At 37.2% G+C, this 14,777-nt stretch overlaps 1 protein-coding gene across 21 annotated transcripts in view; it reads right to left on the bottom strand.

The window, feature by feature from the left end:
- Positions 1 to 14,777, bottom strand: part of NOL4 (nucleolar protein 4) — a 557,406-nt gene that overhangs the window by 120,299 nt on the left and 422,330 nt on the right. For 14 of the 21 annotated variants that reach the window (XM_086372830.1, XM_086372837.1, XM_086372842.1 and 11 more), the window contains 2 exons: positions 8,146 to 8,325; positions 7,213 to 7,404 (listed from right to left, as the gene is read on the bottom strand). In XM_086372830.1, coding sequence (XP_086228956.1) covers positions 7,213 to 7,404; positions 8,146 to 8,325 — 372 coding nt within the window. The remainder of the gene's footprint in view (positions 1 to 7,212; positions 7,405 to 8,145; positions 8,326 to 14,777) is intronic. The other 7 variants (XM_086372845.1, XM_086372835.1, XM_086372834.1 and 4 more) reach the window with 1 other exon arrangement.

The following is a 14,777-nucleotide window of genomic DNA, read 5'->3' as shown; positions in this document are numbered from 1 at the left end:
ACTCAGAAACATCACATTAAATTGCACAGGAATTCAACCTAGGTCTCCCAGTTTTAAAAGGCCATATACTAACACTATAATAAGAAATTCAGAATTTTTCCTGAAGTGATAAAAATTCGACAGTATCAAAGTCAAAATTGAGGAAGACTACTCCAGGTGCAAAGGCAGATTTATCATAAAGCCAATGAAGTACAGGCCCCAGGGTTCTTCAACTGGATGGAACTAATAATATGGAAGTTTCTGGATGATGTAAGATTACAGGTAGGAATGGGAAAACAAATTAAAATAAAAGTATGAGTATTTATATGTAAGTATATCTGAAAATTGTCTAAAGATATGTCTGAAGTAAAAGATTTGAGTCTTCTAGATTTCTCTGTTTTAAAACATTTATTGTGTATTTTTTTCTAATTGTAGATATATATTCATCCTTCTATATACATTTTTTTTTGTTCATAATTTTGTGTTACTTTACTTTTGAAAAAGGTCCCAAATTCCATAATTTTCAGGTGCAAGTCCTAGTTTTGTCTCTGCTTGCAAATAGAGAGTAAGGAAGGCGTGTAAGATGGAAGTAGGAAGTTGAGCTAGAAGAATTATGCAAGATGTGTGAGAAGCTAGAAATAAAATGATAGCTGATAAAATTCAAAATTATGGGACTGATTTGGGAAAGACAGAAAAGGAAGAATAAACAGAAGTTAGTCAGTGGGAGGATGCAAGTCATAAATATAAAGAGAGTCAGACATCATTCCAAGTTTATGAACTTTGGTGTGAATGACAACAGTGGGGCAACTGCCGGAACTAGGTAAGTCAAGAGGAATTTGCTGGTGACTTGGTAGAAGAGGCAGATCAGTGGAGAGGACGGGTGATAGAGAATATAGAGCAATCAGTGAGGATATAACAGTACATTTGTCTAGCATCTGACTGAGATGTGGAATGAAATACCAAGGCTTTGTATTTGACTGGGATCTACTTTGAGAGTTGCTTTTGTTTAGTCATCAAGTTGTGTCCACCTCTTTCGTGACCCCAAGGCCTATAGCCTGCCATGGGATTCTCCAGGGAAGAATACTGGAGTGGGTTGCCATTTCCTTCTTCAGGGGGCTTCCTGACCCAGGGATCGAACTCTCATCTCCTGCTTGGCAGGTGGATTCTTTACCACTAGCGCCACCTGGGAGAAGGCAATGGCACCCCACTCCAGTACTCTTGCCTGGAAAATCCCATAGGCGGAGGAGCCTGGTAGGCTGCAGTCCATGGTGTCCTGAAGAGTTGGACACGACTGAGCGAATTCACTTTCACTTTTCACTTTCATGCATTGGAGAAGGAAATGGCAACCCACTCCAGTATTCTTGCCTGGAGAATCCCAGGGATGGGGGAGCCTGGTGGGCTGCCCGTCTATGGGGTCGCACAGAGTTAGACACGACTGAAGTGACTTAGCAGCAGCAGCAGCGCCACCTGGGAAGCCCTCACTTAGACAGGAGAGAAGTCTATAAGGGGGCAGGCCTCTGCAGCTATGGAGACAGTAAGGTGCAGTAAGTACATGGCCAAACACAGAAACTTCAGCAGTGCCCCAAATCAAGAAAAACGTACATGAGTAGAAACAGGAAAAAAAAGTTAAAAAAAATAGGGTGATTTATAGTCGAGGATGCAATTTTTGGATTTGGTGCAAAGGTGGTCATGAGCTCTTCATGAGAAGTAATTCAATACGGTGGTGAGAACGACAACTCACTGAAGTAAGGGACTATTAGTGGAGGCGGTGGTAACAGGTATCATTTGTGAGTATAAAATAATCATTCAGGAAACATGGCAAATAAAGACTCATTGAGTCTTCAAAGAAAGATTATAGAAGCCATTAAACTCAATATCTATATCTATTTGGAATCTGGGGAGTTTTTTAAGGCAGAAGATAAGAAAAGGGGAAAGAGCAAAAGGGGAAAGCTGAAACCATGACCACTGGGATGGTCACAGAAGCAACGCTCCGAAGGAGGTCAAGTTACAGGCAGCAGAAGCAGCCGGTGATCCAGAGCAAGGAAGACCAGAACACTGTCTCTGTAAAGACAGCAGAGGATACTTAAAACATTTTACATGATTGTGAAAACGTTTAACATAGCTTGGGCATGCTCCTTGAGAGAAAGCAAAGACTAAGGTATACCCATACGAATAATGACTGACCTAATTAATACTCACTGAAGTAAACTCACTGAAACTGAGAAAGTGAAAGAACTAAGAGTGTAGAACATCAGCTGCCAATTATTTAGAAAAATATTAACGGATGAAATTTAGAAAGAAATATTATGAAGAAAGAACTTAGAAGATGTTATAGAAGTATCCTGGGGGATAGTAGATGACATCTATAAAAGAGAGGGCAAAATATGGCACAGCTAGCAGGTGGGGAATTCAAACAAAATGTGTTTGCTAATTAGCTTCAATTAAGTTAATTGGTCACAGGGAGAGAAACTGGCACAGTTGTGATCACAATGCATGAAGAATATTGTGAATAATAATGGCTGCACAGATATAAAGTTTTTAATCAAGGTCTTGTGTGGAGGGCTCGCGATATTTCTGGTCAAATGTTTAGTTTAAAGAAGCACTTTAATTCATTTTTATAGTGGCTCTATTTGCTAAAGAATGAACAGCAAGTGTCACTGTAGCTTCTGTAACACCTATACATAGTCTATTTCATGGCTATAAAAGCTGTGAATTGAAGAAAAATTATGATGTCTCTACGTTAGTTTACATCAGACAAATAGAGGCAAAGGATATATAATAGTCAAATTCGCTAAACAAATGTACCATTTCCTAAACATTTAATACTTATTTTTTAATGAAAAAAAAAACTGTGAAACCAGAAGGTCAGATAGCAAAATTACCGAGGAGGGTATTATAGGATGAAGATTAAAAATATTGTGAATAAAAAACTTAGAAGATGGTCTGAAATGACGGTGTTTCCATAATTAGATTATTTACACATTTGTTTTAAAATTATATCTCTCCTCACCAAAAACAGATACCAGAGCTACCAAGGAAATATATACACTAAAACAAACTAAACAGATAACTGGGAAAGAGATAACTCAGAAAGATTTTGGCTCTAAACTTCCTGACAGGCAAAAAAGTGAACCTAGTAAGTTAACGATGAGAAAACATAAAAGCACTCTATTTCTGTAGGGGAAACACATTTTATTTTTCATTACATGCTAAAAGAGGGTTCCAAATGAGATCATTTATAGTGGGCGTTCACAAGCCTAAGGGACAATGTTCCTGGCCAAATTTTTCTTCAAAAAATAGCATGAGATTAATTCTTGAAACAAATATGATCAAATAAATAATATTAAAAGGCAAATTAATAGGTAATTTTTCAAGAGATTGAGTTTATGGAATTCCAATACCTAGGCCACTTGATCTGAATAAAGAACTTAGAATATGGTCTGAAAACGAGACACAAAATTTGAGGTACATGAGGCAGAATGGGTTGAAAGTCTTTGACTATATCCTCCAAATATTTCCATTTAAGTTTTACAAAAATGCATCTAAACATATGCAGCCTGGTGAAAGATTCTCTAAATAATGCAAACTCAGAGAATAAAAAGAGATATCATATCCATAACACAAATGATACTCAGGTATGGGCCAACCCCACCTTGTTCATAAAGGTTTGCTTTTGTTGTTTAATCTATCATAGGTGCTCTTGAATTTAAGATCAGGACACACTGGAGCAATACATTTCTTTTCTGGAACAATCAACAAATAGTCTTTAGAAAACTAACTGAAGTAACTTGAGTGTCAAAGCTGCATAACAGAATCAATAATGATATATTTGTCTAAGGATTAATATAATGGCTATCTAACTCAATGGTGCTTAAAATCTATTGAAAACTAACATAGTACCCTGTATCAAGCTTCTTGGATTTACTTTTCATAAAACATATTCTTTTATATTCAACACTGAAGAACTTATGATTTGAGATCATTGGAAACAATGAATTAGTGAAAATGTATAGAAAAGTATAATAATAAGGTTTTTTAACTTCATGCATTATAGAGACTGTTTGGTGCAATGACAGAGACTTTCACTACTTAAGCTATTAAGACCTTTGGGGTCTTAATGATTTCAGTGAAATAAGAATGCATAAATAAATATTCTAATATTTGTATGCATTCAGAGAAGTCAATGAAAAGTACTTGTGCTCTGAATTCTTAAGGGATAAAAGAAGTGAAAGTAAAAGTTGCTCAGTCATGTCTGACTCTTTGTGACTCCATGGACTAAAGCCCATCAGGTTCCTCTGTCCATGGAGTTCTCCAAGCAAGAACACTGGAGTGGGTAGCCGTTCCCTTCTCCAAGGGATCTTCCCAACCCAGAGATCAAACTCAGGTCTCCTGCATTGCAGGTGGATTCTTTACCATCTGAGCCACCAGGGAAGCCTCATCTTAAGGGATAGTGTAGTGTACATTAATTAAAAATGAATATTTTTTGTACTAACAACAGCAGAAAATTAGAGTGAAAGTCAGATTCTTAAATATAATACTAATATAAGGGCTAAGTCGCTTCAGTTGTGTCCAACTCTTTGTGAACCCATGGACTGTAGCCCGCCAGGCTCCTCTGTGTCCATGGGATTCTCCAGGCAAGAATACTGGAGTGAACTGCCATTTCCTCCTCCAGGGGATCTTCCTGATCCAGGGATTGAACCTGAGTCTCTTAAGTCTCCTGCAATGGCAGGTGGGTTCTTTACCATTAGTGCTACCTGGGAAACCCCTAATACTAATATAAGTTGTGATAAACCACTTCTATGGGAATATCTCTTTGAATTTCTGAATCAAAGTCAGGAAGGAACTATGTAATTTAATATTTTGTATTTTGCTTTACTTACAGAGTCTGTTGCCTTAGAGACCATAAGTAACTGGATGAGCTAAGCTTTCTGAATGTCACTTTCATACATTCATTTTAAAATACAGAATCCCCTATCAAATAGTCCTACAGCTTTCCAATTATTCTCTTCAAATATATTGAAGTTGTCTTTAGGTTGTTTCATTGACTTATCAAAGTACTACAAAATAATTTGCATGTAAAAATAATCATATATTAAAAATGATACACATTTTCTGCATGTCTTCATATAGCAAAAATAATAAAAGAAAGCCTTTTCAAATGTTACAATTTTTTAAATTATTGATATTATATTAATTTTAAAATTATGATGGCAAGAATATTAATGTACAGTATTTAGTTGTAATTACTACCTGCCCTAGTCATGCCTTCCTTATTTGTTCCAGGCAAGGATGAGTGTTCAAAATGATGACACACTCCATGAAAATGAAGTCATATGTAAAGCACATCAAAATTCTGGTGTTAAATAGATGGCAAATTTAATATTTAATTCTAGTAGTACATTATTGAATAATATATTTTTAAAAAATAGGCTAAACTACAACATCAATTTTCATCTGTGTTTTTCACTTGTTTAATGTAGGCCTTGGACTTCCCCAGTGGTTCAGACAGTAAAGCGTCTGCCTACAATGCAGGAGACCCAGTTTCAATCCCTGGGTGGGGAAGATCCCCTGGTGAAGGAAATGGCAACCCACTGTAGTACTCTTGCCTGGAAAATCCCATGGATGGAGGAACCTGGTAGGCTACAGTCCATGGGGTCGCAAAGAGTCGGACACGACCGAGCGACTTCACTCAGTTTGCATTTTTCCTTTGGCACTTAACTTCCTACAACTGTAACCTCAAAGAATCATGATTAGGAAACATGCTAAATTCATTTAACAAGTCAGGCATCTTGTATTTCTCATTACTTTGTACAATGTTATGCACATTATACATATACGGATAAATGAACAAAGAGATGAACAATTGAAAATTATTAAAAATGAAATACAAAGCATTTCTTTATAATGTTTTGCTTCATGATTAGTTTGCAAACCTACATGATTTGATATCAACTTTTTTGTCCTCTATGCATAGCACAAAGCTTAAAACACACAGGTGTTCATATTTGGTAAATAAATACAGCTAATAAAAAACCTGTGACTATCTCAAGTATACTTTATAGAAATTAAGAATTCTGCATGACAAACTGAAGTGATGTGCCTAGGTTACACAGCAGCATAGTTCTGGTGGACTAGAACTCCAGACCACGCTCTCTGGGGACCAAGCCTTGTGTTAGAGACCATCTTGACAGACTGCCTCTCTATAAGAAATGGTCATTTTCCTTTTAAAATTTCAAAGATATTCTCAAAAGTCAATGCAGGAAATGGATAATAAGGGATGTTATTACTTGTCATTCATTTTTATCTGAAAAGCTCTTTCTCATATATGATACTCTGAAACCTCTCCTAAATCTTTATCAACTCCTGCTCTATGATACCTAATGAATCAGAGGCCTTGATCACAAAGAGTTTGGCTTTCACAGAGGCTTCTCAAAGGTACAAATAAAATAGTTTCAGAAAATTTCTAGTACTTGTCCACTCAAGTACATAAAAATATTAAGAAAATTTTAAAATATTTTGTAAAAACTACTTCTAGGTACAACTACTCCATCAAGCTGAGGTAGAATAAAGTTCAAAAACCACTGATATTTAAATTCCAGCCATAAATACCTAACATTGGCATAATGTCATCCGTCTATAAAGCCAAGCTGAATCTAAAAGCTTATGTTAACCATCCACAAGACAGACACACAAATATACCGAGTACACAAAAGCCTTACTTTTCACATAAGGAGTTTCATTCCCTGATCTTTGTTTTCAAGGCCTGCTATTTGTAAACTGTTGGTATGAAATTGATACTCCTTAGATGGATCCATTCATTTCCTTTTGTTCCAGAGAAAGGCATCCTCATATGCCATCTAAAGCAACCACTGGTGCTTCAGTTCAAGACTTGATTAACCTTAGATCTGCTTCAGCAGTAACAGAAAGATAACACACAAGAATGGGATGCTGATTCTTGCTGGTGTTCACTCATGTGACCCTCCTTTTCTAGGACGTGGTACCACGCGGGCCTGTGAGCACTAGTCTCACAAGGTATTCCTTATTGAATCAACAGAGGGGATAAATACTTCAGGAAGATGAAAAGGAGCAAAAACAAACAAGCAAACAAAAACCCCCTGGACCTGACGTTATGGAAAAAATTAAAAAGACACTAAGATGAAAAAAAAAATCGTGTCATGGTTTACATGTGGGATTTGGATGGAATCTAGGGCTGTGTTTTAATTCAAAACTCACCATCTCAAAACCACTTCTTTTCATCCGCCTGCAGGACTTGAGGTAAGTACGTATGCGTTTTCGGGCACGCTCTTGATATTCAGGGAATTGTCGCCTGCATGAGTCAATGATAGCCTGGATCTTTTCTTTGGGCTGCTTAGAGATTGGGACCATTCGGTCCAAGTTTTCATCTACAAACAGCCTGACAAACATCTGTTGGCAAGAGGGAGACAGAGGAGAAGGGTTTGGAGGGCTGCTCTCTGCTGTTCCTAGCTTCCTGTCTTGATTACTGATAGGAAAATACTCTTTTCTGGTTTATGCACTGGAGAACTTTGCAATGGAAAGCCAGAAATTTTAAGCAAACACCCTTTAAAGACTTTCTAAATGGTTGGATTAAAAAATAGAGAGAGAAAGAGAGAGAGAGGCAGACAGACAGACAGACAGAGACAGAAAAATATAGACTATCGCGTAGAAAAAAAATCAAGAAATAACAGTAGACTGTGACAATTAAGCACCCCGTAAATTCTCTATTAATAATAAAAATGACTGTTACATTGCTACACTGCACAGTATACTAATCTCAGAAAACAAACAACAGATTCTTTTGTCATGCATAATTAGGTAAGCTGGGAAAGCAAAAAAAAAACAAAAACAAAAAATAACGGATGACGGGCAGGCTCTTCTGGGGCATAAGCTGAGGCCCCCTTCATCCGCTAGGTAAACATGCATACTCACACAACACAACTGCAGTTTTCAGCTCACATTTGGCTTTAAAATTCTAAACAAAACACAGCAATTCTGGTGTCTGGTTGGCAAAGAGTGTTTCATGTACTTTTTAAATCCTTCTGTAAATTAAACAAACATGTCTCTAAAATATCCACATTTACCAACAAGCAACAACATGAAAGTGAAGGGGTAAAAATCCAGCCACACAGGGAGGGTGGCAAGACTCACATTAAAAGCTTTTAGCCGCTCAGCCTCTACGCCATCTGTCTCGTTAGCCTTCTCAGAATCTTCGTGGTCATCGTGGTCATCTTCATCCTCATCTCCCCTGTTTAGAGACAGATCCTCAGCACCCCGATCCACACTCTCATTTTTGCCCGAGTCGTAGCTTGAATAGCTATGTGCAGGGGACTGAAAAGAAAAGAAATTGCTGCTTTGAAATTCCTTGCACGAGCTAATAAATTTTGTTTTGCTTTTAATGTCAACCGTTTCTCAAAACTTCAGTTTAAATAAGCTGATAATTCTAGAGCTGTGGCTATTTTCACTTAAATCAAAATTAACTTAAATGAAATCACATTAAAACTTCATTTCCTGTGTCACACCATTCACATGGTGAGTGCTCAATAGCCACATAGAACATTTCTGTCACTGCAGAAAGATTTATTGAATTTAGCTTTTTGAGAGCAATTATTGTTTCCATTCAATATACACATTGCAGAACCAAAAACCTGCAATCAGTTTTGTAAAGGAATCACTGAATCACATATTCTTGGAATAGAGATGACACCAGAGCTTAGTCCACCTAACTGCGTTAGTATTCTTGACACAGATCAGGGAACTGAGGGGTAGGTATATTTCACTGATTTGCCCAACAAGGACTAGACAAAATATTGATGCTAGGACTGCTAGGACATGTTTTAAGGTCACTTTATAATTTGTCTATGAGTCTAAAGATGGCATCTGATTTTGCTTTAGAAAAAAGTAACTAGGTTTCCTTCTAATCATTTGTCAAGCTTAGTGCTTCATAATGTACTAATGAAGGCCAACCAAGACAATTTTCACAAATGTAGATAATTGTGTCCAAGACCAACTATGGGTCCTGCTGCAATATCCTTTACTTCCTTGTTAGCCGAGCATCTGTTCCAATCCTGTGAGCACCAACCTCTTCTACCCTAGGTATCACTGCTTCAAACCTTCAGCTCCAGATGAAGAAAGTGTGCCTGTAACTAAAATCAAGTTGAATCTAGCAGAGCTAAGAAGAGTAGAAACAGTCTCGGGAAATCATTTGAGCATCTAGATTCAACTGTGCCTGAAATGAAATGAACTCATGGATCTTTCCAGCTGTGTGATATTATATCCTTTCAACCCCCCCTTTATATTTTTGCTTAAATCTGAGTTTCAGTCATTTGCAGTGGAGCTTGGAGTAGTACAGCAATCAGTCATTACTGGGTCAGATTAACAACCCCAAGTTTCATATATGATAACTTAGATACCCGGGTCACCCCAGCTAGTATGTATAATTTCTGTAAAGAACAGAAACTATTCTGAAATCTAACAACAAAGTCAACTACTTTTGAAAGACCTTTACAATGGGAAATTTTAAACTATTAGCCTTCAAAACTGCCTCCATGCAATGACAACATATGTGTTGACTGCTTTAAGGACTGCACTACTATATTATTACCATAAAATCAGAGAGAGAACAAAACTAAAATAGATCACTGACATTAAAAGTGGAGTTACAATTTAAAATAAAGCCTATTTTTATAGTTTAGATCATTTACAAGGTAGAATCACCTAATCAAATATAAGGCAAATATTCCATAGGTTTAAAAAATATAATATATATGCTTTTTAAATGATAATATTTTAAAAGTGTTATAATACACTTATCTGAATACAAATATGCTAGGCTAATTTATTCTTTCTAGCTATGACGTGAGACACATAAGCCAGCAGTCTACTACAAATAGTACCACTTAGAACCACGAAGGATGTTTATGGATAGCTCTAGGCAGTCAAGGTAAAGAAAACCCATCTTAGACCTGAAAATATTCAGGATCTAAACCAAGAACATAATCAATGTTGTTGTTGTTGTTTTTCCTTCGAGAAAATAAACGAAAATTTTTGTAACTCTGAATTATCTTTCGCAGATGGTATATTTCTTGCCTGTCTCATTGTTGAAGATCTAAAAGCTTTCAAGACTAACTGGATTAAGTTCAATTTCCACAGATTCTCACTTCAACCTCAGTCTATTTAAGTCTTTTCCTTCACTGTAAACTCTTAGTATTCAGTAGCTTTTGACACTGATTTAAATACCACCATTGTGCTGTATGTTTCTTTTCATGTTAATATGCATTTTTTCCTTCAAGCTAGACCGAGACAGGAATCTAAACATATCCTACTTTTTCCTCACAGCATCTAAGAAAGGTTCTCTACAGAGTTGGCACTGAAGGTAGTTTTTCTTTTTCTGCAAAGTCGTTGGTCTTAAAATATGGGGGAGTGAAGACAAGCCATAGACGGAAAGAAAATATTTGCCAATGACACATCTGCTAAAGGACAGTTATCCAAAATATACAAAGAACACTAAAAACTAAACAATAAGGAAACAACTTGATTAAAATATGGGCCAGTGACACCTCACCCAAGAATATATACAGATGGCAAATAGGCACATGAAAAGATGCTTCACATCATATGCATTGGGGAAATGCAAACTGAGGCAACAATGGGATATCACTACACACGTATCACAAGGGTCAAAATCCGGAACACTGGCAGCACTAAATGCTGGAGACGATGTGGAACCACAAGTTTCATGGATTGCTGTAGGATGCAAAATGATACCACCACTTTGGAAGATAGTTTTGCCTTTTCTTCTGAAACTAAACATATTCACCGTGTGATTCATCAATTGTGCTCCTTGGTATTTATCCAAGGAATTAAAATTTGTGTCTACACAAAACCTGCACAATGTTTCAAACAACTTTATTCATAATTGCCAAAACCTGGAAACAACCAAGATGTGCTTCAATGAGTGAATGGATAAACTGTGGTTGATCCAGATAATGAAATAATATTTAATACTAAAAGAAATGAGCTATCCAGCCATGAAAAGACACAGGGGAATCTTAAATACATATTACTAAGTGTGTCTCTCGGATGATGCTAGTGGTAAAGAAACTGCTGGCCAATCAGGAGACATAAAAGACATGAGTCTGATCTCTGGGTCAAGAAGATCCCCTGGAGAAGGGTGTGGCAACCCATTCTAGTATTCCTGCCTGGAGAATTCCATGGACAGAGGAGCCTGACGGGCTCCATAGGGTCATACGGAATCAGACATAACTGAAGCACAGTGAAAGAAACCAATGGAAAAGACTCTATATTGTATGATTTCAACTATATGACATCCTAGAAAAGGCAAAACTAGAGACAATTAAAAAAAAAAATCAGTAGTTGCCATGGCTTAGGGGATGGGGAGGGATGAATAGATAGAACAAAGAAGATTTTTAGGGCCATGAAAATACTCTGTCAGATACTACAGTAGTGGATACAAGCCATTCTACATTTGTACAAATCCAAGGAATGTACACTACCACGAGTGAACCTTAATATAAACTATTGACTTTGGATAACTATAATTCACCAGTGTAGGTTCATCAATTGTATTAATAACATGTGTGCTGCTGTGGTAAATAATGCTGGTAACAGGGAAAATAAGCACGTGTAGAGGGAAGTGGGAATACGGGAAATCTCTATACCTTCCTCTCAGTTTTACTGTGAATCTAAAACTTCTCTAAAAATAGTCCTTTTAACAAATGGGAGAATATGGGTATTGGGGTGATAATATAAAATCAAGCAACAAAAATTGCTATAAGCCTTCTAATAACCCACATAAAATATAGCAGTCATTGCCCCATAAACCTGTCTCATTTCAATAAAAACTCTGGATGATCATTCCCTAAACAAATCTCCATTTTAGGAACAATCATTTTCATTTTCCATGTGTAAAACCAAAAAATCCAAATTAGACCTTTAAAAATACAAAGATATAAAGGAGCATAACTTAGGCCTGATGGAAGAGACACACCTGCTTATCCAAAAAATGGTTTATGGGGACAAGATTAGATTTTTGTCTTAGTTGCATATTTCATTCATTATCTTGAGATCACATGTGACCATCCTTCTTGAAAATATATTTGCACTTTCCTTTTCTCACATTTTTGCACCCAAATAGAACTGCCAATTCTAGACCTAGAAAAATCCCCACAGAGAGGAAGATTAACCTTATTTTTAAGGACAGTTTTCTTACTCTGTGTTCAGAGCATTTTTTATCTTTATTTAACATTTATTTTATTTAATGATATTTTACTCTTTTTGATGCAATTGTAGACAGGATTGTGTTTTTAATTTCTCATTCTGAGAGTTTACTATTGTGTATAGAAATGCAACAGATTTCTGTATATTGATTTTGTTCCTGCCACTTCACTGTATTCAGCAAGTTACATTTAAAAATATCAGTTACTCATTACTGAATCTACTAGACATTCTTAGCATCATTAAAAGTGTGATTACCAGACACTGTGTGCCTTGTGATGTGATGCAAAATGAAGCATCTGCTCTTATGTATTAGTCACTCAATCATGTCTGACTCTTTGTGACCCCATGGACTGTAACCCGCCAAGTTCCTCTGTCCATGGTGTTTTTAAGGCAAGAATACTGGAGTGGGTTGCCATTTTCTCCTCCAGGGGATCCCCCCAACCCAGGGATTGAACTCACATCTCCTGCCTTCGCAGGTGGATGCTCTACCACTGAACCCCCTGGGAAATCCCAAAGGAAACACACAGTATAATTAAAGAAACAAGCTTTTGAAAATAAAAACAAGAAATTGAATCCAATCTAACCTCAGTCGAGAATGGCGGTTCTCAAAGTGTGCCTGTTAGCTCAGCACTAATTGTATATCCTGGGAACTGATCAGAAATGCACATTATTTGTCCCATCCTAGATCGCCTGAATCAGACATTATGGGCTAGACCCATAATCTGTGTTTTATTAATAAAATGCCTCCAAGGGGGATTCTGTTGTAGCTCAAGTTTGAGAACCACTTGTCAGAAGTTGGGCTTCCCTCATAGTGCAGTCAGTAAAGAACCTGCCTGCAGTGCAAGAGGCCCACGTTCGATTCCTGGGTTGGGAAGATCCCCTGCAGAAGGAAATAGCAATCCACGCCAGTATTATTGCCTGGGAAATCTCATGGACAGAGGAACCTGGCAGGCTAAGTCCATAGAGTCGCAAGGGGTCAGACATGACTTAGTGACTAAACCACCACAGTTTGAAACTAACTTCTAATAAGACAATAATAGTAAGACATAAGACACAAGAAAAAGCAGACAGATAAATCCAAAATATGAAGCACTGTATAGAACAATGGACTTTGGTTTAGCAATATCTTAGTGACACAGGGAAAAGAGTGACATACTAGAAGGGACTTAAAAGGTTTAATAAAGTGAAAGGTGTTGAATTTGCTTATATCATGATTCAAATAAACCTAATGCAAAAAGACAATTTTGAAAAATTGGGAATATTTGTCTATGGATGAGATTAGATGATTACATTGCATACTTTTTGTTAGATGTGATGTCCTAACATTTGGTTAAGTGAATATTTATCTAAGAAAAGGGGCTTCCCAGATGGCTCAATGGTAAAGAATCCACATAGAGTTTCAATCTTGGATCCAGAAGATCTCCTGGAGAAGGACACGGCAACTTACTCCAGTTTTCGTGCCTGGAAAGACACGTGCCCAGAAGACAGTCCAGGTAGTGACAAAGAGTAGGACATAAATGAGCATACACGCACCTGAGAAAATGTCCACATTTGTTAGAGGCAGAGAGGGATGAAATGACATCGATATCTGGGATCTGCTTTTAAACACAGCAGAAAAAAAAGTTTAAAAAGTAAAAAAAAAAAAAAAAAAATCTTAGGCACTGAATTTAGGTGATAGATATTAGAAGTTCTATGTATCAGTTCAGTCACTCACTCGCTCATCATGTCCAACTCTCTGCGACCCCATGAACCCCAGCACGCCAGGCCTCCTTGACCATCACCATCTCCCGGAGTTCTCCCAAACCCATGTCCATTGAGTTGGTGATGCCATCCAACCATCTCATACTTGTCGTCCCCTTCTCCTCCTGCCCTCAATCTTTTCCAGCATCAGGGTCTTTTCAAATGAGTCAGCTCTTCTAATCAGGTGGCCAAAGTATTGGAGTTTCAGCTTCAACACCAGTCCTTCCAATGAACACCCAGAACTGATCTCCTTTAGAATGGACTGGTTGGATCTCCTTGCAGTCCAAGGGATTCTCAAGAGTCTTCTCCAACACCACAGTTCAAAAGCTTCAATTCTTCAGCGCTCAGCTTTCTTCACAGTCCAACTCTCACATCCATACATGACCACTGGAAAAACCATATAGCCTTGACTAGATGGACCTTTGTTGACAAAGTAATGTCTCTGCTTTTGAATACGCTATCTAGGTTGGTCATAACTTTCCTTTCAAGGAGTAAGTGTCTTTTAATTTCATGGATACAATCACCATCTGCAGTGATTTTGGAGCCTCCCAAGATAAAGTCAGCTACTGTTTCCCCATCTATTTGCCATGAAGTGACAGAACCAGATAGGGTGACCAAAAAGTTCATTCGAGTTTTCCCACGGCATTGTATGGAAAAGAATGAACTTTTGGCCAACTAAATATTATATTCTCTATTTTTAAAAAATTTTATACTTTCAAAATGAATATTAAAATGTAACAAATTTTAAGTTATTTTATATCTCCTCTATTTTGAATATTTTTAGGTGACAGTCATTTGTTCAA

The sequence above is a fragment of the Bos grunniens genome, chromosome 24, assembly GCF_055505025.1.
Source record: "Bos grunniens cultivar Pamir isolate PY7600 chromosome 24, Bosgru_T2T1.0, whole genome shotgun sequence".
Classification (NCBI taxonomy): domain Eukaryota; kingdom Metazoa; phylum Chordata; class Mammalia; order Artiodactyla; family Bovidae; genus Bos; species Bos grunniens.
This window is presented reverse-complemented; position numbering and strand designations above follow the sequence as displayed.